Source organism: Lontra canadensis, unplaced genomic scaffold, assembly GCF_010015895.1.
Source record: "Lontra canadensis isolate GAN:19392208 unplaced genomic scaffold, GSC_riverotter_1.0 scaffold93, whole genome shotgun sequence".
NCBI lineage: Eukaryota > Metazoa > Chordata > Mammalia > Carnivora > Mustelidae > Lontra > Lontra canadensis.
In genome coordinates this window covers 963,266-989,838 of record NW_022631087.1, presented here as the reverse complement: position 1 = coordinate 989,838, position 26,573 = coordinate 963,266, and the positions used below count along the sequence as shown (strand labels likewise).

General features: G+C 47.7%; 1 protein-coding gene across 2 annotated transcripts in view; it reads left to right on the top strand.

Moving 5' to 3' along the window:
- Positions 1 to 23,863, top strand: part of APPL2 (adaptor protein, phosphotyrosine interacting with PH domain and leucine zipper 2) — a 50,869-nt gene extending 27,006 nt beyond the window's left edge. The window contains exons 8-21 of one of the 2 annotated variants that reach the window (XM_032836492.1): positions 467 to 613; positions 4,180 to 4,262; positions 6,394 to 6,552; positions 7,965 to 8,153; positions 9,030 to 9,072; positions 9,153 to 9,209; positions 9,307 to 9,395; positions 13,956 to 14,114; positions 14,284 to 14,336; positions 15,921 to 16,095; positions 20,362 to 20,398; positions 20,574 to 20,714; positions 21,498 to 21,545; positions 22,991 to 23,863. In XM_032836492.1, the coding sequence (XP_032692383.1) occupies positions 467 to 613; positions 4,180 to 4,262; positions 6,394 to 6,552; positions 7,965 to 8,153; positions 9,030 to 9,072; positions 9,153 to 9,209; positions 9,307 to 9,395; positions 13,956 to 14,114; positions 14,284 to 14,336; positions 15,921 to 16,095; positions 20,362 to 20,398; positions 20,574 to 20,714; positions 21,498 to 21,545; positions 22,991 to 23,017 (1,407 nt within the window). In that variant the 3' untranslated portion in view covers positions 23,018 to 23,863. Of the gene's footprint in view, positions 1 to 466; positions 614 to 4,179; positions 4,263 to 6,393; positions 6,553 to 7,964; positions 8,154 to 9,029; positions 9,073 to 9,152; positions 9,210 to 9,306; positions 9,396 to 13,955; positions 14,115 to 14,283; positions 14,337 to 15,920; positions 16,096 to 20,361; positions 20,399 to 20,573; positions 20,715 to 21,497; positions 21,546 to 22,782 lie in introns of both variants that reach the window. The other variant, XM_032836491.1, reaches the window with a different exon arrangement.
- The last annotated feature ends 2,710 nt before the right edge of the window (positions 23,864 to 26,573 follow it).

The window sequence follows — 26,573 nt, the reverse complement described above, 5'->3', positions numbered from 1 at the left end:
CTGCCGCATACGTATTCAGGTCACTTGAATTTCTTGCCCTGGGTGTTGGCTCTGCTTCTCTAACTCGTGCTTTTTTGCTGCTGTAGATGATATTGCCCATTTGAATGCATCTAAATTCCTACTTCTGTTGCATGATTTCCTTGAGCTAAATTACTTCCTTGGGATACAGTCTTAGGAGTGAACTAAAATGTTTGTGGCTCTCAGTGCAGGCCCCTGAGTTGTTCTCCTAAAGGCTCGGGGAGTACTTGGCTTCACCCCGGGGCAGCCTCATAAGCACGGAGATGCTAATACTTCGGTATTTTTCATTGGGAGTTTTTAAAACATAAAGGGGAACCCTATCTGAGTTTTATTGTATTGGTCACAGAAATGGGTCTCATGAGTAAACACACACTGTTGAAGCTTCATGCTCTTACAGAAAGGCCACGTCCTTCAGACAGCCTGACGTTTGCCTTCGCCTCTCACCCAGGTGAAGACGGATGTCGTGAAAGAGGTGGCGGCCGCACGACGGAAACAACACCTCTCTTCCCTCCAGTACTACTGCGCCCTCAATGCGCTGCAGGACAGGAAGCGCGTGGCCATGATGGAGCCCATGATGGGCTTTGCCCACGGACAGGTAGGCCGTGCCCGTCCCCTGAAGGCTGAGCCCTGAGCCAGCTGGGGAGAACAGCTCTGTGTGCCTGCTGAGCTAGCGTTTAGGAGAAACCGAAGCATGTTTCAGAGAAAGAAACACGAACGCACCACCTCCCTGGAACCTTCCTTAGGTTCAACACGTGGAGAGCTTCCGGGGGGACGGATTGTTAGGCTGGACGTGCAGGCAGTGACGGCCTCCGTCCCAAGCCTCCCACGGGGCCGGAGGGGGTGCTGGCATGGCCCTTTGTCTCTGAGCCAAGTGAGAGTCAGGCCTGGTCTCATGTTCTGAGAAGGAGAACTGCTCAGGTTGGTAGAGCTGGGCCTACAGCTTAAGACCCACACACGGTCCCCTGCTGCTCTGTGTGGCGAGGCTCACCCTCAGCTGGGCTGTTCTCACTGCTGAGGTCATGGCCGGCACCTTGGCATCTGGGCCGTGGCAAAATACTGCTGTAGCTTGCTGAAGCCTGTCCGGAATGTATGTAGCTTCTTCCCCCGGTAGTGGTCTCCTGAACACTCTCTGTCCGGAGCCTCCAGTGGCAGGGCGGGGCCCTGGCTGGGCAGCACCAGCCTGGCAGGGACAGGAGTGAGTGTCCCTTCATGGTGAATGGCACCACACCGCCCCTCCATATCTGTCTTGCTGGAGCCCATTTAACACGGACTCTAGCACCGCACCCCAGCATGCAGGAAACACACCCGGGAATCTTCTCTCAGTTGACAACCTAGGAATAGAAAGGGATGTCAGGAAGCAGAATTTTGAGAAGAAAACAGCTTTTTAAAACACCACATGTGTGAGCATCTATTCTTTTTAAATACATGTTTAAAAAATACGTGTATTTCAGAAAACAGCATCAGTATCCTTCAGTTTGGGAACGGGGAGCAAGGGAGGATCTTTAGGCATTCAAGCTCAGTGATCCGTCTTTTTATGTGGTTGTGACGTTGAAAGGCAAGGTTACTCAAGACGGCTTCTGCCTTCAGGGGTGATATTTAAGCAGAGCGCTATAATCTGTCTGTGTCGTTTGGGTAAAGCTGGGTTGAACCCAAAGCTGGCCCTGTCCAGCCCTGGGCTCCGGTCCATGGCAGACCCCTGCAGCGTCCAGCTTCTCGCGGTGGGTGCTGGTGCTGCCTCTCTCCTTAGTTCTCACACCTCTGCCCAGCGGAGGGCCTGGCCGTGCTGGAGAGCGCCGGTGCTGCCTTTGCTCTCTCATTAATGCCTCCTGTCCTGTCTGTCCTCCCTGGATTGACAGTGGTGGCCTGTGGAGCACGAGTCCTGGCCTCTTAAGAGCTGGGGCTCTGCTAAGTGAATGCCACCCCCTCACTGTACCCCCCAGGGGGCCTAGCAAACCGTCCCCCCCCCCGCCTCCCCCCGACCCCCAGCCTGGGGACACAGAGCAGAGCATGCCGCAGTCATGATGGGTGCAGCAGCAGCATCCTTGAGGACTGAGGACCTTGAGGACTGAGGACGGCATGTTTCCCTTTCATGTGCAAAGAACCCAAATTTCAAGACCAAGACCAGGTAGTCCCTCCCGCTGCAGACTTCACATCCTGCAGAAAACTATAGCTCCTTTGCTTAGACCAGTTGTTGTCTAACCCATAAATCTTTTGGATGATTCCAAAGCATTCGCTCTCCTCCCACGTCATCAGCTGTTTTAAATCCACGTTGACTAAGCGTCCACCTTTTTGGCTGATGGCCGTCGGACCACTGTACTTCCTGCAGCTCCGAAGGCCCGAGAATCTGGGTCTCTGGATAATGTGGCACTGAGTCAGGCTTCACGGCACCACCCGCTTCAGTGCGGGCTGTTTGACTTCATTTCTGCCTCCCCTGGCCCTTGTTGAACAGGTTTGCACTGAGATCACGATTCAGTCGTCATGCCTGAAACAGGTTTTGCAAACTGTGTACAGGTTTACGAGATCCCAGAAATCAAGTCCAGGACAGTGGTCACAGGGTAGATCTGATGGAAGCTGGCTAGAGAAGCCAGGATCTCCTCCCTCCCGCCCTTCCGTCCCTTCAGACCAGACTGCTCGAGGGATTGCAGGAGCAACCGCCCCACCCCCCCAACCCCACCCCCGAATTTACGGAATAACAGAGGAGCTAAGCCATGGAATCTGGAGTATAAATTCCAGGGAGCTCAGGGAGGGGAAGAGGGGAAGGCCACTGGGAGGCTGTGTCCTCAGAACTACAGGAGGCCCCGGAGCAGACTTTGATGCTGCAGGTTTCAGAGATTCAGAACGGCATTTGCTGTTTTCATCTCCGCATGATTAAAAGATCACGGGGCCAGAGCAGGGCCCCACGTGATTACCTTACATTAGGATAATCGTGATCATCCGGTTCTTATCCTATGAAAACTAAGGGCGTGGGGGTGCCTCCTTCCCCAGGATGTGAGCATGCGAAGCCTGCCAGCCTCACGAGGGTGCGTGGTCGCGTTCCCTGCCCACCACACAGGGCAGGGGCTGTTTCCAGATCAGACTCCTGAGCCGGCCCAGAATGTAAGAGAAGTCCCATGTCCAAAGCTAAGCATTTTCTCCCTTTTCTCATGACTCAGGCTTGCAACTCTTACCTTTCTGTGATCAGGCACATAAGATGGAACAGGTCACCCCCAGTATTCGGATTTTTTAAAGCCTTGGCCATGGGAAGAAATGGACACTTGAGCTTTGGGGCGGGATGGTGACAGATGTTAGTAATCCACAGAAGCAGGCCCCTCCCTGTGCCCTGCCCGTCAGGGTTTGTGAGGCAACCCAGCCTTTCAGGAAAGTCAATACCCTGGAACCACAGGAAGTAAGGACTTCCTTTCTGTTTGTTCCCCAAAAGCCAGCAATTGAAGTTTTATTTTCAAAGGAGACGGAGCCCTCCTCCGGCCGCCCTCCCCTGAGCGCAGAGAGCCCGCATCCCAGAACACTGGGGGCCGGATGGGAGCTCACCCAGCCGAGCAGCTGTTCAGGCGCAGGGCTGTGCTGCCTCTTTCACACCCACAGTCCCCTCTGGGTTGACGTCAGGGTTGGAAGGGCAGCATCCCAGCCGCATTCTCTGTCCAGCCCATGTTTCAAGCCGCACATGACTCGTTGACTGGGGTCACCGCAGCCTCCGGGGTCTGCTTCTCTGAGCACCTCCTGCCGCGCTCCACCCATTGCTCGTCTGGTTCTGGCCATGCACGTCAGCTGTCACATGCTGATGGAAGCCCCTGGGGGCGCCAAGGTGTAGACCTGCTCCTTGCCCCCCTAGAAGCTTTCTATCCAAAATTCACAGAATTCACAGTGAAGAGCTGACGATGAGACCATCAGAAATAATAGTCAGTAGGAACTACCGACGCACATCATCTAGTATGTGCCAGACAGTGAACTCACACTATCCCTGATGTCCCCCGGCCTGTCCGTAAGAGCTCCCAGTTTCCCCAGTCTGCAGTGCACTGAGTTGGGAGGAACTCCGTGGGCGTGGGGGTAGGGGGCTCGGCAGGCCAGCCAGGGTCCCCCCCAACACTGTCAGTCCCATGCTGGATGCGCTCACTGATCACCTTTCCTAGGTGACCTTCAGAACATCACCATTCTGTCTTTCAGATTAACTTCTTTAAGAAGGGAGCAGAGATGTTTTCCCAAAATATGAACAGCTTTTTATCCTCAGTTGCGGACATGGTCCAGAGGTAAGGCTGCACTCCACTCTGGGTCCAGGGGCCTCTGCCTTTCCTGCTGAATCCATCCCTCTGGGAGGTGGGAGGGACGGAGCCCCGCCACCATGGGGACTCCGGGAAGTGGGCCCCTTCTTAGCTGCCGGTATTCGGGAATACTGAGGTTGGAAAGTAATACCTTCTGAGTACCCCCCCTCCCCCCACTGTGTGGAGAGCCCAGAGGTGTGCCCACCACGTGAACAGATTATATAGCTTAAAGAAAAGATGAAGCGTCTGTGAGGGGACTTTCCCGTCAAGTCCCAGTGCCCGTGCTGAGGGAGGTCTTCCCTGTGTCACAGTGGCCTCCACGGCCCGTGGGCCCGGCGTAGGCTGGCTGTGGATTTAGACGTGACCTCGTTTCCCCTTTGGAACCAAGGGGCTCACAGCCAGAAGTGCTGTGACTCTTTAGGAAACTGGCCATCACGGCCATTTATGACCGATCATGGGGCTTTATGCCTTTTTGGAATTAATTTAACAAATCACACTTCAGCCTCGCAAATGCTTATTTTTTTTTAAGATTTTATTTATTTTTTTGACAGAGAGAGATCACAAGTAGGCAGAGAGGCAGGCAGAGAGAGAGGAAGGGAAGCAGGCTCCCTGCTGAGCAGAGAACCCAATGTGAGGCTCAGTCCCAGGACCCTGGGATCATGACCTAAGCTGAAGGCAGAGGCTCTAATCCACTGAGCCACCCAGGCGCCCCTCAAATGCTTATTTTTTAAAAATACACCATCCTCTCTTCAGGCTGTCCTGCCAGGCTTGCCTCCATTGCCAGTGTGCACGACAGCGAGCCGCAAGGAGGCTTGTTTCATTCACACCGCAGATCTGGTTCCGGGAGTACTCCGTGATTTCTGGAGCATGGGCGAGGGAGAGAGCAGCTGAGAAGCAGATAGACAAAATGGAAGTAGGAGTGTGGGATTTTATTTCGTGTGGAAAAACAGAGGAAGGTTGCTCCTTTTCTTGAGGATGTTGTATTTCAAGATACCTTTAAAATAAAATTTGTTTTAGAGCAAGTGAGCAAGTGCAGGGAGGGGCAGAGGGAGACAGAGAGTAACTTTAGCAGACTCCACACAGAGCCTGATGCGGGGCTGGATCTCAGGACTCGACTCTGAGATCATGACCTGAACCGAAGAGTCAAATGCTTAACCGGCTGAGCTGCCCAGGCTCAGTGGCAGGGCTGCCATAAAAGGAAAAGCATTGCCTTTGTCTTTGTCACTGCACTTAGGAAAATGACCAGGAGGGGGGCACCTGGGTGGCTCAGTGGGTTAAAGCCTCTGCCTTTGGCTCAGGTCGTGATCCCAGGGTCCTGGGATTGAGCCCCGCGTCAGGCTCTCTGCTCAGCAGGGAGCCTGCTTCCTCCTCTCTCTCTCTCTGCCTGCCTCTCTGCCTACTTGTGATCTCTGTCTGTCAAATAAATAAATAAAATCTTAAAAAAAAAAAAAAAAAGAAAAGAAAATGACCAGGAGGTGGGACCAATCTCCAGTGGCCCTTTTTCACCTTAGGGGAGCCTGGGGGATAGAAAGGAGGGTAGGAATGACTGCTGTTTCCTTCCCTCCCTCCCACCTTCCTTCTCTTCCAGCTCTTCCGTAGGCAGCCTGCATGGCAGCCCTGAGGATGGGCTCATCAAAGCTTTTCTCCTAAAGTTTGCATCAGCATGGGGCGCCTTGGTGGCTCAGTCAGTTAAGACTCCGATTCTTGGTTTTGGCTCGGGTGGTGATTTCGGGGTGATGGGGTTGAGCCCCATGTCAGGCTCCGCCCTCCTTGTGTGCGCAGTCTCTTTCTCTCCCCCTCCTTCCCTCTCTAAAATGGATGAATGAGTCTTTTAAAAGAAAATTGCATCAACAGTTCTAAGCCTGGATACCACTTTGTTGCAGAGAAATTGTTTCACTGGGTTCAGGCATCGTCCGGTGGTATTTATTCCTCATGTTCTGTTCTAAAACAGCGGCCATATAGGACCACTTCTAGTAGAGCAGACTTGAGTCCCACCATGTCCAGCTTCCGGGGCAGGAAGCCCCATGGGGCAGGAAGGCCTGGCACAGCTCCGCCATGGGCTGCTCCGCCGTGCTGGGTCGGCGTGAGAAGCAGCTGACCTGACGCCTTCTGTCTTAAGCATTCAGGTGGAACTAGAAGCCGAAGCAGAGGAGATGCGCGCATCCCAGCAGGAGCTGCTCTCTGTTGATGAGTCTGTTTACGCCCCAGACTTTGACGTGGCCGCGCCACAGATCAACAGAAACCTCATCCAGAAGGCTGGTTACCTTAATCTCAGAAGGTGAGAATGTCACTGGGTGCCTCTTTTTCTGAAGTCTGTTTTCCCTCAGGTGGCTAGACAGCGTCGTCGGGAGGGTGGGTGGTGCTGGGGAAGAACTCCCGCCTCCACACTGCCCTTCCCACCTCAGGGCCCTGGTCACCGAGAGGTGGGCTTGAACCAGTCTCAGAAGAACCCAGTGCGTCGACTCCGAGCGCTGGGCCGTCCCTGTCCCTGGTCGAGGGGACTATATGTAGATAGCCTGTTCTTAACCATCATCATCCTGGACTGTAGGGAGTTTCTGTCCCATCCCGCCCTTGGCCCCGGCCCCTGACAGGTGAGAGCCGTGTGCTCAAGGCCTGCCACTGAGGCCGGAGTCCGAGGGCCAGCCAGCCTCAGGGTCCTCCAGGTTCTCACACACAGAATCACGCTGTAACACTCGGGGCCGTTTGGCTTGAAGGGAGGAGGCTCAGGCTTCCTTGTGTCCAGGAGCAGACTGAGGCCGTTCGGGTGGTGAGGACGCTGACTCGGTTCAGTGACCCCCGCCTCAGCTGGGCCTCAATCTCGTCATGTGCAAAACGGAGCCGATCATCACACCTACTGAATAAAGTTGTTACAAGGACCGAATGAGGCCATTTCCAGTAGGTAGGAAGCACTCGGATGCTAGCTATTACCAGTTTTTGGAAATAACTAATTATTGAGGCAGGATGCCTCATGCCTTGCACAAAGCTGCTACTTGATAAACACTGGATCAGGTAAATGTACCGGATATTTCTCAAATGGAGGATCTACAGAGAGGAACGGCCAGCCCTTTTCTTACCAAGGTGGAGCTCCTCAAAGCTCTTCCAGCTTGTTGAGATCACAAGTTAAATATCTGTCAGTCTGTGTGGCTAGAAAACCCTACAGGGTTGGTGGTGTTTGCCAGTTACTGGATACTTCTCTTGGAAGCAGCGCACAAAACATCCAGTAAGAGCAAAACTCAGCGTGGTAAACGCCCCTAGGATTCCAGGTACCGGGAGCCGAGGGGATCCTGGTGACTCTCACTGGACTCAGCAGTTCAGGTCCATGTCTTAGAAGAATAGCATCTAGGTTTTCAGTTCCTAACGGGGATGGACTCATTCTGTTTCCAGATCCTGCAAGAAGCCAGTGTCTGGCTGCCGTTGGGCGGGTGGGGGCGGTGACTGCCGCCTGCACGCAGGGCTGGCCCCGGGCTGCATCTCCTGTGTGAGCAGAGCCCCTAACTTCCGGGTCACCCAGGCTGAATTGTGCCTCGTCTGCCCCTCTGCATTTGGATTCTTTCCAAAGCAGTTTTGCTTTGATGTAAAGAAATATTATTTCTAGAATGTCACCGGTACTCAGGGAGAGGCAGCCAGACCTTGAGGTGCTGCGCGGGCTTCCTCGTACTGGCGGGTGTTCTAAAACCACAGTTCTTCCAGTAAAACAGGGCTGGTCACCACCAACTGGGAGCGGCTTTACTTCTTCACGCAAGGCGGGAACCTCATGTGTCAGCCGAGGGGCGCTGTGGCCGGAGGCCTGATCCAGGACCTGGACAACTGCTCGGTGATGGCCGTGGACTGTGAAGACCGCCGCTACTGCTTCCAGATCACCACGCCCAACGGGAAATCGTAGGCTGGGCGGGGGCTAGTGACTCTGCCCCTGCCAGGGGCCTCCTTGGGGAGGGGGGGTGCGCGGGAGGAGGGCCCCCAGACCTGCCTGCGTGGAGTTCTCTGCTCCAGCCGAAACCCGAGATGGCTGGTGCACTCAGCCTCCGTACTGGCCCGCAGACCCCCATGTACTACAGGGGCCCAGAAGAGGTTACTTGGGGTCATCCACAGGGACCGCCTGCCCTTCAGCTGTGGCTGCTCTGCTTCCATTTGCTTCCATGTGGGGCTCTGAGCTGAGCTCCTGTGTTGACAGGAGTGTGTCCAGCCAAGTCAGTACAGTGCAGACCGTCTGTTTGGTTGGCAGAGCTGTTTCAGACCTTGTCCTCCCTCCTGGGTGACAGGAGTGGCCTGGGATCCCGGTCCCGGTTACCTAACTTCTTGGTCTTCTCTGTAAAACAGGATAAGAGCCACGCTCCCCCCTCCCACCGCCGTGGGGTCCCTGGATAGGGTGGAGCCCTCCCCAGAGGAAGAGCAGTGGTATTTGTGTCCAGTTCCCCTCTCCCTTCCATGGGTTTGGGGGTGGCGGGGGGAGGTCTGCCAGTGCCTCTGGGCCGGACTCCTGGTGGCCCCAGTCACCTGAGAAGCCAACAGGATGTCCAGCCTTGTGGACCGCCAGCCTCGAGCTAGTAGATCCGAGCCCGGCTGCTCACTTCCCTCGGGAAATATCTGTCCAGGATCACACAGCAAATGAGCAGGGAGCCTGAAGCCCATTTTCTTCTCTTCCTGTCATCCTGGCTTCCCGGCCCTCCCCTTTGGGACCCAGCTGAGTTCAGCGTATGTGGACTAAGCCTCAGCCAGAGGCCTGGGAGTCACTGGCATGAATGTGCTTTATTGCAGGGGAATCATCCTCCAGGCAGAAAGCAGAAAGGAGAATGAGGAGGTAGGGTTTGTTCTTCTACTTCTGTCCTAGTCTAGCGGTGACCGGGGTCCAGCAGATTTTGTAATGTCCTCTCTCCACAGTGGATATGTGCCATAAACAACATCTCCAGACAGATCTACCTGACCGACAACCCAGAGGTAACTCGCGCTGCCTTCCCCGCATCCTGGGTCCTCGCTCAGTCTGAAGGGTGAGCGCCCCTCCCGGGACTGAGCCTGTCCTCCCGCGCATTTGTAGGCAGTCGCCATCAAGTTGAATCAGACAGCTCTCCAAGCAGTGACTCCCATTACAAGTTTCGGAAAAAAGCAAGAAAGCCCGTGTCCCAGGTAATTAGAGGACAGTGGGAAAGCGGTTTGCGTATACTTGTGGGTTAGGAATTGGATAGCAGTTATTTCTCCTCACGTACCACCTAGGGGTGGAGCTCAGGCTGCCGGGAGAGGTGGGGTGTTTGCACACGGTGACACCACCCGTGAGGGGCAGAACCGGGAGCCACAGCCGCGGGACCTTGGGTGACCCTGGCACCATCCTTCCCCTGGACTGTGCAGCCACAGCCCGAGCAAACAGGACTTGCATCGAGGGTCTGCTGGTCAGGGCTTCTTGCATTTTTCTGTCAGCATCAACAAAGTTCTGGAACCAAAAGAAAACTTAAATAAGGAACAAAATTACCTTTTCTGCACCTGTGTTACTGCCCAGGCCTTACCTGTACGTGTACAGATACTTTGGCATGTATTTTGTTAAATTTTTCTTTTCACATATATTTTTCATGTTTTTACATTTCTTATAATTGTTCCTTTTAGTAAGTCTACGCACTCTTCCGTGATTTCTTTTTATTAGCTGTTGAATATTTTGGCGGCCTCCCTTTCCTCTGTTTGCTACTATCATGTACAGTGAACACTTTCATGCACCTAGCTTCGCTCTTGTTTTGAATACAGCCTTAAGGTTTATTCCAAGAATCTCACCTTTTGTCTTAATGGGAGTTTCCAATTGGTTAACTAATAGAGAACTGCATTATTGGTCACACCAAAGGTGGGTTACGATTATGACTGTATGTAGTGTCCGTTTTTCTGTGGCATGGTAGAAATAACCCATTAAATAAATGTTTCACAGATATTATCTCCTGAGTCCAGACAGGTGTCATCAGAAAGCTAAGAGTTCAGTTCCTGGGGCCTTGGGCCTGTGTGGCAGGTTGCCAGGGTGCATACGCGGAGACCTTGGTGTGCGGGAAGGAGCAGAAGAAAAGGCCAGAAAGTGGCCACGAGTCTGATGTCAGTGGATTGGGGACCCTGCTTAGGCTCTGGGCCATGGAGCAGAACTGCAGACTGAGGCGAGTGGCGTGTCGCAGCCGGTGTGGACAGGCTGTCCTGCGGCTCTCTGCACAAAGGGCATATTGGATCTGGGGCGTGGTGGGGCGAAGGACAGGGCAGGGATGCCCGACAGGCTGTGCTGGAGTATCTAAGACAGAGCAGGAGAAGCTAAGCAGAGGTAGTAAAAATGGGCAAGGGGCAACAGGTGACCCTTGAGTGCTGGGTGTCATAGTTGACACAGGCAGCATGTTCGTGAAGGGCAGCTCTAAGGAGGGCGCTCTAATGGAAATGGAAATACTGATCGGGCCAGAGGGCTAGGCCATGAGCCTCATCGTGGGTGAACATGCTGGCCTCCTCTCTGTAAAGCTGTGAGCTGCACAGCGAGCTGGGCACGCTGGAGAACGCTGGCCTGGAAATCCGAGAGCTTCTGGTGGCTCTGCCTTCAACGCGGCTAGATGGCCTGACGTGGCTCAGTTCTCTGGGCCTCTGTCTCCTTCAATTTGTGACACAAGAAGATGCGAAACTAGGTGACCTCCCCAGTCCCTTTGTACTTCTAACACTGTCTAGGGTGCCGATGTATCTTTTGACTAGTATTAGTAATTAAAGTGTGACTGGTTTTCTAAAAAAACTCAACCGAGACTGTGTTTGGGTTTGTAGTTTGTAGCTCAGATTTAGTTATTCAGTAACTGATTTTTTCTCCCTGTTGTAGAATAAGTAAATCACACAGAAGAATCCTGAAACAAAAAAGATCTCTAGCCAGGCAGCTGAATCAACAAAGAGACTGGGAGGGTGATGGATGTGGCTGCCAGGCGGCCCAGAGCTGTGGAGACGGGGGGGAGGGCTCCTGTCCCTCTCAGGGCCAGCTCGTTAGGAATAAAGAAATGTTTTGATGACAGGGGAAAGCAGCAGAGAAACTGTTCGTGGGAAGAAACTGCCACTCACTCCTAAGCAAATACCATGTGTGGCCTTCCCTCACTCTGCGGATAACGCAGCTCTGATGTGCATTCATTCCTCTAGCTGGTCCAATACCGGTTCGTTCGTGGAGTGTCTGCTCTGTGCCCCAGGCCCTGGGCCAGGTCAGAAAGCTGAGTCTTGTCGGTAAAGACCAGCAGAAGGTAAATACTTAGTTAAAATGGAGGAAAGCGCTCTGGTGTTCGAGGCGAAGGTGTGGTCACGGAGAGGCCTGCCTGTGGAGACAGTATCAGACTGAGAAGTGGCCACTCTTGCAAAGAGCCAGACTCATGCATTCCCGGTAGCAGTCTGGAGGCCGGAAGGCAGGAGAGAGCTTAGTGTGTTTGAGGAACTGAAAGGAGGCCACTGTAACCACAGTGTGGGTGCGGGGGGATCGCAGGGCAGGGTGGGGTTGGGGAGGGAGGGAGGCAGGCAGATGGATAGCGAAGTCATGGTCAAGGACCCTGGGGAGTTGTCGAAGGGTGCAGAGAGGCAGACGTGGGCGTGTCAGAGAGAGTGGATCCGTTGTGTGTGATCTAAGAGCAGCTCTGGCTGCGGTGGAGGACATGGAACACAGAGCTGGGCAAGTAGGTGTTGAGTCAGGGACCCGTGGCAGCAGTCCGGGTGACGGCGATGGTGTCTTAAACCAGGATCGTGGCAGAGGACATAAAAAGTAGCTAGCTCAGGGACTTGTTTTGGAGGGGAAATCTACTGGACTTGTGGTATAGTGAGATGTGAGTGGAAGGGATGGGACAAATCAAACAACAGCCACAGTCTGGGTTGAGCACTTGGGCAGAAGGCGGCATATTCAGGGAGTGAAAGGAGTTGATAGTGTTCATTTCTGGACACAAGATTGAGGGGCCCGTGACATAGCCCAGCAAGTGTCTCGTGGTCAACGGATGACACACTTCTGGACCACATGGGTAATCCCAGGGCTGAGTATAGTATACGAATCAGGAGCTCCACGGAACGGATGTGGCTGTGGAAGAGATCGTAGAGGGAGGGAGTGTAGAAGGAGAAGATAGGAGCCTCGGACAGATTCTTGAAGAACTCCAGCATTTGTTGTAAAAGGGAAGGAACCTACAAAGCCACCAAGAAACATCAAGGAAAGTGGTGTCAGTAGGAACCAAGAAAGGAGGAGAGCTCAACTTTGTGAGCTGCTTTGATGTGGGGTGTTTGAAGCAGGACACGCTCAGGAAGCACGTGTCCATCAGAGTGGGTGACATGGAGGTCACAGGTGATGCTCCCACGTGTCACTCCTGTGTTCAGGGTCTCCCGTGGCTCCCGGTGCTGTAGACTCAAGGGCAGACCCCACCCCACGGGGTCACTGCCCTCCACACGTGGCCGCATGCTGGTGTCACTTTGTTCTCTCCCTGTAGACTCTCTGGGGAGCCAGAATCTTGGACTCACTTTTCTCCCTTTAAGCTTCTCCTCCTCCCTTCCTGCAGTGCTCACCACGTGTGAGCTCCTGCCCTGCCTTAGAGACTGAGGGAGCTGGCAGATGTGATTCTGCCCTTCTCGACTGAGGCAGTGCGACGTCGGGGGGGCGCTAAGCTGGCAGCGAGGAGCCCTCAGAATTTCTTCCCTAGAGACCGCATTTCCCTGTCCTGGTCACGGTGAAGCAGAGTCTCTCCTTGCAGCGACGGTCTCCACACCCGTGTTGTATTTCTAGCCACTTCCCTGTCTGCATGCTCACCCGTCAGGTGGCTATCCTAAGGTCGTTTCACGCAGTGTGTTCCGTTATTGACATATTCGAGAGAAATGAACAGAGATATCAAGAGCCTTCCTGTGCTCCAAATAGCGTAAGAAATCAAAATACTCTGACATTCTTTGTCGCTCAAAGGAGCTTACCCTCGAGCTGGGGAGAAAAGATCATGAAGATGTGAAAAGCTAAATTACAACAGCCTGACACTGAAAGGGGGGAGCCTCGGTGGCACGTGACCAGTCACCGTACTGGCGGTCATCCTCTGTCCCGTCAGACGCGTCAGACGCGTGTGTGCGCACAGAGCAGAGCTCGGGGGCACGCAGACGTGCAAGACTGTCCCTGGGACTCTCAGAGAAGCCGCACGGGAACGCACGGCGGGTCGGGGCTGGCTTGAAAGCCTTGGTGGAGGAATAGGAATTGGAGCTGGCGTTGGAAAGGGGGGATTGGGATGGAGAAGGAAACGAGGCGAAGTGTGGGGCAGCTCCAAGGGCGGGTGCGTGGAGGAGAAAGTTAGAGCCACGTTGTGAATGCTGGGCCAAGATGTATTCAGTCTGTTAACATTTTTGAGCGCCTTCTATGTACCATGTAATAAATGGGGTTTAGCTACAGCCCCTGCTCTCAAAAACCTGTCTGACAGGAAGAAAGACCTAGAGCAGTAGGTAACGTGCTAAGTACCAGAACATAATGCAGAATGCTGTGTGGCAGAGCTAACTGGGGGCAGGGGGTGGTCCTCAAGCTGTTTACCGGGGACTCGAATGATGTCCTGTGAAGATTTATTTGTAGAATGAGTTGAAGGATTGACTGAAATCGTCTCCTTGTCCGTCTGTAAAAGTCATATCAGCATTCAACACGTGTTCACTTGATTGTAAAAGGCATAAATAACGCTAAACGGGATTTGATTTTCCCCTCCCTCTTTTATACCTCAGCCAGAACCCGAGAAATGTAGAGCTGGAGAACAACAAGATTGTTCCCACAGCAGCAGTCCACGTCCCTGACGCTGATGAGCTCATCGCACCTGGAACACCCATCCAATTCGATACCGTCCTTCCTGCCTCCGAATTCCTGGATCAGAATAGAGGCAGCAGGTACGGGCCAAGGGAGGCGGTCTCTGGGAGAAACGAAGGTACACTTGCGGTCTCTGGTGTCGGCTCCCATCTGCCAAGACTGTTGCTGCTCTGACTTCTAGTTGGAGAGTTAGTGTCCTTTTAGCCAAAAACGTCTTGACTGTTGGACTCTGGCCCTTCATTCCCCTAGGCGCATCAACCCTTTCGGTGAGACCGAGGACGAGACATTTCCAGAAGCAGAAGGTGAGTGGCTGGTTTGGTGCTCTCACTCTTTCCCCTCAGAACGACGAGTCCTTGAAGTGAGACGTGAGGTCACATTCCAGGCAGCCAGGACTTGGGACTGTGAAGCAAAATTATGACCCACAGATTTGTTGCTCCCTGGAAACTCAGAAGGGCATGTGCAGCGAAGGCAGGTCTTCGATAAAAACTGAAGGGAAGTAGACAGATTTTCTACAGGTGTTGCGCTGTTGGCCTCATGCACACCCTTTTGGAAGCTCTTGCGAAGAAAGCTACTGAGCCTGAATCAGGTGTCAGGTGACTACAGAACGGACTGATAGGGGATGAAAGGGCCACAGCACAATTGGCAGTACGGGTGAGTCACAACTAGGCTGGTCCATTTTAGCCAAAGACACACAATTTATTCTTGAATTTGAAGAGGACATGGGTGAATGGTATTTACTTCGTTCAAGTTCAGATATTTGTTACGTGACGTGCCTTCTTACAGTGGAGCTGACGTAACCTTGTGCCCCAGAGAGCAGCACTTGGGTCCCAGCCGAGGCAGCTTGGGAGCTACAGGTGCCGGCGAGACCTCGTTCTGACACCCCATGACTGGAGCCGAAGAATATCACTAGCCTTGCCACTTCCTTAAATGTAGAAGTAGCACTTGAGAGTCAGTTCTCCTTACAGAATTAGGCAGAAGAGGGTTGGGGCGGGAGTGGGGAGAGGAAGGAAGCTAACAGGTCTGCTCAGATCTGCCCGCTCGTCTCTGGCTGACCTTCCGTATACTCCACACCGTAACTCTATAAAACTAAACTTTCAAACTTATGAAGAGTATCTTCATATGGGAGTAACTACTTACAATTTTACATCAGCTATATTTTCCTAGTCTTTTGTTACTTATTTTTAAGGGCAAAGACATTAATAAGGCAAGTGAGGAAAAAGTAGTCCTCTTCACGTAAAATGGTGGATAAGCGAATTACTGTTCTTATAGGGGAAAAAAACCACAAACCTTTAAACCTTGTGATCTTCCAGTTATGGCTGCGGTGACTCAGTTTGTCAGGTTACGTCCCACTGTCAGGAAGCCGGTCCTGGTTGTTCATTAGAGTCCGAGAAAGTAGCGTGGGATGCGCGCTAGCGGACGGGACGTCCTCACAGCCCTTCGGGAACACACGATGTGCGTGAACCGGCTGAGTCCCAGCATCAGGTCTTCGGTTCTTTAGATTTTCTCCTTTAGGAGGACTTTATCAAGGGCCAAAGTACCGCATTTTCTGTTGTCTGAGTGGGGACGCTCGTATTTTCAGAGAAAAGATGCATCTAGTGCCACCTACGTTAGTCACCCACGTTTTCGCGCCGGAAGGATGTTCTTGTGGTTCTGCCGTCTCATTGTATAGATGCAGTAAGAGGTGCTTGTCTAGTCGGATGAGGTAATTCCAGAGAGACCAGATGCGGACAGCAGGAGGCTCTGGGCTTTGGCAGTGCGGGTTTGTTGAGAAGCCGGGTGGGAAGCTGTGTGAGGGAGGTTTCCAGCGGGTTCTCTGACCCGCCCCTCTGAGGGGTGCACCCAGCAGGAAGCGCGTGTGCTCCTGAGCGGAAAATGCTGTCTTGCAGATTCCCTTTTGCAACAGATGTTTATAGTCCGGTTTCTGGGATCAATGGCAGTTAAAACAGACAACACCGCCGACGTGATTTACGAAGCAATGAGACAAGTGCTGGCCGCTCGGGCAATTCACAACATCTTCCGCACGACGGAGTCCCACCTGATGGTCACCAGTCAGACTCTGAGGTGTGTTGTTTCGTTTCAGACTTCTCACAGCTTCACCCGATTGCCCACGCGAGGCACCTTGACTCCTCTAGAACGCTCACAGTAGAGTGTTTGATCGGAGTACGTGAGGATGTCCCTCTCGTTTCCGCCCTACTCGTTTGTACAGTTTGATTGTGTAAGACACGTTGGGTAGAAGGTGCTCCCCCAAGTAACTGATTCCTTCCGAAATTGAGTGGCGACTGAATCCTACTGTTCATAAAGACGTCGTCACTCAGGAGTTGCTCCGTGTATCTCAGAGCTTGAAAAAGAAAGGGTTTGCTCCTTTCTGAATGTACTGTTTATAAAAATTAACAGTGAAAACAGAACACGAACCTGCCCGAGATGACTAGACCACCACAAATACAGTCTGATGAGTATCTGTTGGGGGGAAAATAAAGACACCAAGTGCTGTTACCAACATCACTTGGGGTCTCAGCTGGTAAGATGGATATAAGCAACAGCAGAGGACAGCCACACCATGGTTCGCATCAGCTTCCGCACGAGCCGCACCGTCCAGTATCGTGTCCACATGCAGCACTTGAAACAGAACTGAAGTTTGAGCTGAATGTTTTAAATGTAAAAAACAATAAATTTCTAAGACCTCATACAAACCCTCCCAAAATGCAAAATATCTCCTCAACTTTTATATTAATAACATGTCTAGCTAGTATTATTTTAGACCTTGTAGATTAAATAAAGTACATTATTTCACCTGTTTCACTCTTTGATGTGACTGCTAGAAAATTTTATATTATGTATGAAGCTTACATTTGATTTCTCTGGGACGACAGCACTGCTTTAGAGCCAGAATTTCTAGGTTTCCCTCTGGCTTTGTTGTTTGTGAGTTGTATGACCTGGGCAAGTTTTCCTCTCTGTGCATTGGTTTCTTCAGCTATAAGATGAAAATAACCATATCTATACCTCATTATGTTGTCATGAGGAGTAAATGAGTTAATACACATAAAATATTTACAACCACAGCTGACATTATGGAAAGTGCTCAGTTAAATGTTAGCTTCAAAAAAGTTAACTGGGACTTTGTTAAATATCAGAACATAGTGTCTTCCATTCATTAAAATCAGTCCTTTTCATTTATTAAAAACCTTATACTGAGAATAAGTTTCTTACAAATAAAACCTTGTATTTCCTTATTTAGAACTTTTCTCCAAGTGTGTCCTGCACTTTTTATGGGCACTGGCTTACTGTTCTTATAATCTTCACCAAAAATGTCAAGAGTAAATACATGTAAAAGCATTGTGAAAAATGACAGTACATCCAAGAACACTATCAAAGTACAAGGACAGTCCACAGAATGGGAGAAAATATTTGCAAGTCATGTATTTAATAGAAGTATATGTTCAGAATATATAAGGAACCCTTACAAGAATCAACAAAAAGACCAAAACACAAAAAACGGACAAAGGACCTGAGTAGACATTTCTCCAAGGAGATATACAAATGGCCAACAAGCACATAAAAAGATGCTCTGTGTCATTAGTTATTAGGGAAATGCAAATCAGGTCCACAAGGAGGCAGCACTTCCTACTCACTAGGATGGCTGTAATTTTTTTTTTTTTTTTTAAAGGAAAATAACAGGTGTTCGTAAGGATGTGAAAAAATCAGAATCGGTCGCTGGTGGGAATTGTTAAGACAGTTCAGCCATTCCGGGGAAGAGTCTGGCAGTTCCTCCAAGAGTTAAACCTAGAATTCCACTCCTGGCAGATACCCAAAAGAACTGAAAACAAGTGTTCAGATAAAAATATGTATGCATGTTTGCAATTCATGATAGCTAAAAAGTAGAAACAGTCCGGATGTCTGTCAACAAATTTTTACCCAAAATGTGGTATTTTACATATAGTGGAGTATGATTCAGGCTTAAAGAAGAATGAAGTCCTGACACGTGGTACAACATTGTTGAACCCTGAAAACATTCTGCTAAGTGAAAGAAGCCAGACGTGAGTGTCAGCTGTTTCGTATGAGCATTTACAGGAAAGGGCCGCGGTAGGCAAATCCAAAGACAGAAAGCAGGTTACTGGTTGCCAGAAGCTGAGAGGGAAGGAATGGAGGAGAAGGCCTCCTTAATGGGTTTGGAGCCCCCTCGTGAGGTGATGAAGATGGTTTAGGAGCCTGAGAGCGGTAATGGTTGTACAGTGTGGTAAATGGACGAAATGTCGACAGTGGTCAGTTTTATGTCCGGTATATTTTACCGCATTATACACACACATATCCCTGAACTGGAATTCATGTTTTGAGACAATTTAGAAATCCCACAGAAAATCTGATTTTTTAAAAAAGATTTTATTTATTTATTTCACAGAGAGAGAGACAGCGAGAGAGGGAACACAAGCAGGGGGAGTGGAAGAGGGAGAAGCAGGCTCCCCGCTGAGCAGGGAGCCCGATGCAGGGCTTGATCTCAGAACCCTGGGACCATGACCCAAGCTAAAGGCAGATGCTTAACGATTGAGCCACCCAGGCACCCAGAAAATCTGATATTAAGAGGCAAATCCGGGGCACCTGGGTGGCTCAGTGGGTTAAAGCCTCTGCCTTCGGCTCAGGTCATGATCCCAGAGGCCTGGGATGGAGCCCCTCGTCGGGCTCTTTGCTCGGCAGGGAGCCTGCTTCCTCCTCTCTCTCTGCCTGCCTCTCTGCCTACTTGTAGTCTTTGTCTGTCAAATAAATAAAATCTTTAAAAAAAAAAGAGGCAAATCCATGTTACCTGATTTAGACAGCAATCTCTTAAGTTACTCAGAAAATATGTTTTGTTTCTATTTATGAAAAAATTTTACAAAATACCTAAGTAAGGGAACTTAGCCCAATTTGAGGGAACTTGTTTATGATGTATAATTTTTAAATCTTTAAATTCATGTTCATTAATAGGGACATAAATAAAAAATAACATTTATTTAGCTTTGTAGATTACTACAAATTCCATACACATTTTCTCCTTGCCTTCACCACCTCTTTCAAGTGGGGGGTTATCCCCATTTTACAACTAGGCAGTTGTGAGAAGTCAGGGTGACCTGCACAAGACCACAGCTGAGCATCCAGGTTAGAGACCTGATTATAAAGCCGATGCTTTCACAAGTGTAACTGCTTGTATTTCTGACTGTAACCAGTGGGGGAGAGAACCGCTTTGCTGAGGTAGAACTCCCAATACAGTTCACCCATTCAGAGTGTTTTTAATATATTCATAATTGTGCAGCCATCACCACAGTTTCGACATCTTCATTATACCCAAAGAAAACCATAGCCATTAGCACTCGTTCCCTTTACCTTGAAACCCCCCAAGCCTGCAGCAGCCATTAGCCGCTCATCTTCTATGTCTATAGATTTGCCTATTTGGAACATTTCATATAAATGGAATCGTAACTTTTTTTTTTAACGCAGAATACATTTTTTCTTTTACCCACAGAATTTATAGCCTACTAGCAATAGATAATACCACATTTAGAAAGTAGAAATTCGTGTATATATATATGATAGCAATAGATTCTGTAATCTAGTATATTTTCCTAGATACATCAACCTGATTATTAGGTGCTGCAAGTGCCATTCAAGATACATCTAGAACAGCTCCATAAATAGTACTTCCCACACCCAAACTGACATAGAATAGTTTTGTTAAAATCTATTCACTATTCTCTTACCCCATATTTAAAAAAAAAAAAAAAAAAAGATGTATATCAAACACTTCAAAGGAAAACCCGTAGTCAGTAAATGGCTGTTGAGCAGCCGACTACACAGGATATGGCCCATGCATATAGGGAACTATAATGCTGCCTTTCTGGATAAGCACTGAAATGTGAAATTGTCGGGGCGCCTGGGTGGCTCAGTGGGTTAAGCAGATCTGTCTTCCGCTCGGGTCACGATCTCAGGGTCCTGGGATGGAGTCCTGCATCAGGGTCCTTGCTCAGCGGGAGCCTGCTTCTCCCTCTGCCTGCCGCTCCACCTGCTTGTACTCTCTCTGAGAAATAAAATCTTAAAAAAAAAAAAAAGGAAATTTTCTGTTATCTTCTTCCATGAAGATACACACTGAGCTTTAACTACTCAGGTTCCACAGAGCCAGGAACCATGGCACGTCCTCCCTTTGGACAGTCACATGGAGCCGTGTCGCCTTGCCCTCAGCCAGGCCTTCTGTTTTCATATTTGAAGTGTACTTGTGTGATTTCATTCTGAACGTCTATAGATCCTTCTAAGAATATAAGTGTATCCAGCTTGTGTGATATAATGACTCTCTTCAAATTTCAGGTTGATAGATCCTCAGACTCAAGTAACAAGAGCCAATGTAAGTACCACGTGCTCACTGACTTTAGCAGTTATTCCTTAATTCAAAGTAGGCACTTCACCGATTTTGCCAAATTGAATGCCTGTCTTCTAGTAGTGCGCTCTTCCACGGAGAACGACTGCTTTGGTTTTGCGTAACAGTTGTGCGATACCCAGTCTCTTCCTGTTATTTCCAGTTTGAACTCCCCAGCATTACCCAGTTCGCCGCTCATCAAGAGAACAAAAGACTGGTTGGCTTCGTGGTCCGCACGCCTGAATCCACCGGTGGAGAGGCTCTGAGCACATACGTTTTTGAAAGCAACTCAGAAGGCGAAAAGGTCTCATTTTGTTCATCTTAAGATTCCCTAATCTCTCTGTCCAGATACTTACAGGGGTTTTTGCACCGTCCCCTGGATATTTAGTTGACTGCTCCTTGTTTCCTATTGAGGTTAGAGAATACCTCTAGGAAGGCCCCACTGAAAGAAAACCAGCTAGAATACAGTTTCCCTGTGGAAAATGCATGTCGTCCTCAACAGAGTGATGAAGGATGTTAATGGTGGGATACAGTTGTTTAGAAGAGATATCAGGAAATGTTAAAAAAGCAATTGCCTTCAAGTTTGTTCTTTCTTTAAAAAAAATTAAAGCAAAAGTTACAATGGCGAAAATCTAGTCTCGGAGCAAACTAAGGAAACAGACATCAGGAAACTCTTCTCCTTTGGTATGAAAAATTTTATGATGGTATTTGCTACTTAGTATTAATCAAAATTAATCAGCTCTTCTTTCAGCAAACACCTGTTTGCTACTGTGTGCATGAACATGTGGTAGCTGAGTGTGATTTAGAGAGAAAGGAATAAAGTATTCCATTAAGAATTTTAAGCATCGGAGTGACTTCAGTTGCCACTGAACCTGGACATTTTTGTTATGCACAAATGGGCAACAGGAGACCAGGAGAGGTGGACACTAATGTTCAGAACCCCGTGTGATGAGTCTCCTACAGCCAAGTCCTCGGTCCCCACACTGAAAGGAGCAGTGACCTCACTGTACTTCCACAGTCACATTTTCCCCCTAAAGTTCTTTATCCTTTTCTACCTTTGCCAAACACTACTATTCTTGTCTTGCAGATATGTTATGCTATTAATTTGGGAAAAGAAATCATTGAGGTTCAGAAGGTAAGGTGCCTTTTAGTGCTGGTTTTAACAACTGCTCCAAATCTCTCTACATACTAAGATTTCTCTCAAAAAGAGCAAGGATGTTCACTAGGCAGTGTGGCCAAATTTGAGATTTCCTTTTAAGCATTCTGACCACCAGACTTGCTAGAGGTCCAATGTCACTGGTAACCCATGTGGAGTTCTTAATAATCACTGCTACAATCCTGCTTTATATTATCAGTTTTGTGCTTGCTACTGTTGTCTAGATATTCTTTCTTTCAAATTAAGATGGTAGAAACTTTAAGTATCTACCATGTGCTCAAAGGTCTTGTTCCTGAGAGCACGGACAGACCTCACCTGAAAATGTACTAGACATGAAGATTCCCACACGTCCCAGTCTGTCAGCTACTAACAGTCTTTCATTCACCAAATAAATTTTGAGAGCCATGTTTGGACAAAAAAACCTTGGAATTACAGCTGTAATTAAGACAGTTCTGGTCCCTTCCCAGAAGGCTTCTAGTTCAGCATTGTCCAGAACTTCAATAATGGAAATGACCTATACCTGCACTGTTTAATATACAGACTGAATGTAGCTAATGTGACTGAGGAACTGGATTTTTAAGTTTTAATTTAAGCAGTAACATACAGTTAGTACTGTATGAGCAGTTCCAGTCTGTTGGGGGAGGGTAGGAAGGCTGAGAACTAACACCAATATACATGAAAGAGTAGCAAGAAGCACAAGTGAGTATTTTACGATATATTTCAGGGGTTTCTACAAAGGGCAAGATAGTAAAGCTTTTACGCTTACATCTGTTGCAGCTACTCCTCAGCAACTGTAACACAAAAGCAACCAAATAAAGTATGTAAATGAATGGCTGTGTTCCAATAAAATTTCACTTATAACAACAGGCAATGAGCCCCGATGACCATAGTTTGACAACTTTTGATATAGCGTGAAAGAGAGAGAAAAGCTAAAGACCTAGAAGACAAAGGTCTTATAAGTTCCTCTCTGGATTCTTTCTGGAAAGACAGTTATGATTTGTGTGAACAATATTTTGGCTGAAAAGAAAACCTTGCTCTAGATTCTAGAAATAATACAATTGAGTTTTTTCGGAGAAGCAAGGAGACTCACCTGAAGGCACACATAACAGAAGGAGTGAGGCTAGATTACAGGACATCACGAATGCCCAGCCCACAGGGGTTCTTAAGTGCATTTTAAGCATTTTCTTTTCTCCTTCTTAAACTCCCCTAACTTCAGGATCCAGAAGCGTTGGCTCAGTTAATGCTGTCCATACCACTAACCAATGACGGAAAATATGTACTGTTAAACGAGCAACCAGATGATGGAAGTCCAAGTGAAAATAGAGGCGCAGAATCTGAAGCATAACTCTCTTGGGCCTTTGGGGGAAGAGCATCCAGGAAGGAGAGCTACCTCCTTAAGGGTTTTCAACTTCTCTGATATACAGGCCCATGACCTGGTTTCAGAATGCTGACAATCGCTTGTGGAATGTCCTCTGGATGCCTTGATACTGAGAGATGGGAGGGAAACAGTTCGAAATGGTTGACAACATTCCTACCCATCTACAAATGTTATTTTAGGTGCTTTGTGGTAAGTCTTTTTCTTAGATTGTGTTGTTCAGCGCTCAGAATGAAAATTAATGAAAAAATGCATTGTTCACTTTATTCAAATGTCATCTCTTCAGTTTCCAGTACCCTTTTTTAAAAATGGCAAAAACCTAGATTTATAACTTGATAAACACTAAATATTTCCTATTAATATCTATTTTTGTATTTTACTTAATGAGCTTTAAGTGCCTGTCACTCTGGAAATTGTGTATTTATAATCAAACTTATCTCACATTTGGACCTAATAGCATTAATTTGTGCAGTTAGGGGACATGCCCTGCTTTGAGGCCTGAGCACTAGCAAAAATGCAGGTCTAGTTTGGATAATTTTTCCAGACATGCAATAAAAAGACTAGCAGATGAGTACCACAAAAGATGTTCGATTTTACATTGGAAACTTGAGAACCAGCATTCACAAGTTTACAGGCCTTTAGATACTTTTACTGGTGGACAGAGTGAACTCTACCAGTTCCTGATTCCTCTGAGCCAGACCCTCCTCAAGGAAGGGACCAATTAATTTTAAAACTCACTTGAAGCACGGCTGGTTGTGGGGCTTGGTACAAAGTTCCTGTTTCCACCTCTACCTATGAAATAAGTATAGTGGTCTTGAATTGGCACAGTGTGTTTAATTATAACCAGGTTCAACAGAGTATCACTGTCTTTGTAATAAATTAACCTAGCAATAAATGCTAGCAAATAAAAACTATCATTCTGTTTCTCTCTCTCTTTTTTTTTTCTTTGTATGGTTATTTTCTGGATTAATAGAACAATTTTTCTAATCCAAAATTGCTATGGGGTCATCTATACTGTGTATACACCATTAGAGACAAAGTGAACTGATCTAAGCCAGCAGGAGATATACCATGAAATTATTAGTTCAGTGTTAGCTAATACCTTACAAAAATTTGTATATCATAACTACATTAAATTAGTAAGTTCTCTGACAGGTGGCAAGAGGCACAGTCCCCTGAATTTCTTTCTTGTTTAGCATTGTTCATGGTGGGAGGGAAGAATCTAATCGTGAACAATATTGTTAGAAACTACTTTTTCATTAACGTAACTTTTAAAAAACTTGTGGCTTAGTTAAGCCACAAAGCATGCAAATGATACGGGGGAAAAAAAAAAAAAAGCCTGAAATCAAGTACATTAAAACTACTTCAAAAAACCATAGGGGGGGAAAAAACATCATAGAGAATGAAAACACAAAATTAACTGAGCTTATTAAGCAAGCACAGATGAGTAATAAAAAATGCTACCCAGAATATATAAAATACATAAAAAACAAAACAGAAAAAGTCAGAAAAGCATTTCATAGAATAAAAATAAAAGGGTTTCGGAACGGAAATATATTCAATTTCCTATTATAATCAAGGAAATGCATATTAAATCCACTGCAATATTATATATTCACCAGATGGTAGAAATGCTGCTGTTGGTGGGGATGGAGTGATGGGGAACCTCCTCCACTGCTGGGATGGAAGAAGCCGGGTATTGTAGCCATTGCTCTTGTACTTGGCCCTGCTACCTAGCAGATTCACTTGTGGATACAAACATGGAGAAATTCTTAACACATATACAATAAGTTACAGTAGCCCTGTTCATAGTATACCATATTTGGAAATGACCCACATGTATCAACCGAATACTAGAGAAGTAAAACTAAATGAATTATAGCTATCATCCATCAACATGGATGGATTTCAGAAACAAGTCCTATAAACTACACAGTAAAAATCCTTTTATATTAATTATTTAAAAACGGGCAAACCACCACGTTGTTTAGAAAAATACAGAGAGGTTATGACACTAGAGAAAAGGAAGGAATAGTTACTACCAAAACTCTGCATATTATGGCTCCCTCTGGAGTGGAAAGGGGAGCTGAGAGCTGAGGAGGAACAATGGGAGCATCTGAGGCGGGAGCAACTGGCTTTGAACCTACATGGTGGCTACTGAATTGTTTTTATTCTCCATATAGTACATACATATTATATACTCTTTTGCATGTTATGTATTTTTAAGTAATTTTAAAATTTAGAAAAAGTAGATAACTTCCCCTTTCTTTAAATTTACCAAACGAAAGCACAATGAAAAATTAAGTGTCCTGTAAATGAAACGTGGGAGGGTGGAAAAACAGGACCTTTTTCTTAGCCAGCTATTCACACCAATTTTCATTTCCCAGCATTGCCTCTCGCTGGTTAGCTACCTGTCAGACTACCTTTTTTTAAGAAGTGCAAGACTTAGGGTACTAAATGAGGAAAATAGGCAGCCAAGAATACTATATCCAGCTAGGCTGTCATTAAAAATAGAAAGAAATAAAAAGCTTTCAGGATAAACAGAAACAAAGAATTTGCAACCATCAAACCAGCCCTACAAGAAATACTGAAAGGGGTCCTCTAACCAGAGAGAGGCCCTAAAAGTAACACAGACCAGAAAGGAACAAAGACGATATACAGTAACAGTCACCTTGCAGGCAATACAGTGACACTAAATTCATATCTTTAAATAGTTACACTGAATGTAAATGGGCTAAATGTCCCAATCAAAAGACACAGGGTATCAGAATGGATAAAAAAAAAAAAAAAGACATCATTATGCTGTCTGCAAGAAACTCATTGTAAACCCAAAGACACCTCCAGATTTAAAGTGAGAGGGTGGGAAAACCATTTACCATGCTAATGGACATCAAAAGGAAGCTGTGGTGGCAATCCTTTTATCAGACAAATTAGATAGGAAACCAAAGATTATAATAAGACATGTATCATACTTAAAGGGTCTATCCAACAAGATTTAACAATTATAAATATTTATGCCCCTAACATAAGAGCAGCGAATTATATAAGCCAGTTAATAAAAAAAAAAAAAAGCAAACACATCACTAATAGTAATAGGGGACTTAGCAACCCCCTCACTGAAGTGGACAGATCATCAAAAAGATCAACAAGGACAAGTTGGTGCAGCCACTTTGGAAAACAGTGTGGAGATTCCTTAAGAAATTAAAAATGGAGCTTCCCTATGACCCTGCAATTGCACTACTGGGTATTTACCCCAAAGATACAGATGTAGTGAAAAGAAGGGCCATCTGTACCTCAATGTTCATAGCAGCAATGGTCACAGTCACCAAACGGTGGAAAGAGCCAAGATGCCCTTCAACAGACAAATGGATAAAGAAGATATGGTCCGTATATACAATGGAGTATTATGCCTCCATCTGAAAGGATGAATACCCAACTTTTGTTATCAACATGGACAGGACTGTAAGAGATTATGCTGAGTGAAATAAGTCAAGCAGAGAGAGTCAATTATATGGTTTTACCTACTTGTGGAGCATAAGGAATAACATGGAGGGCATTGGGAGATGGAGAGAAATGAGATGGAGAGAAATGAGATGGAGGGAAATTGGAGGGGGAGACAATGCATGAGAGAC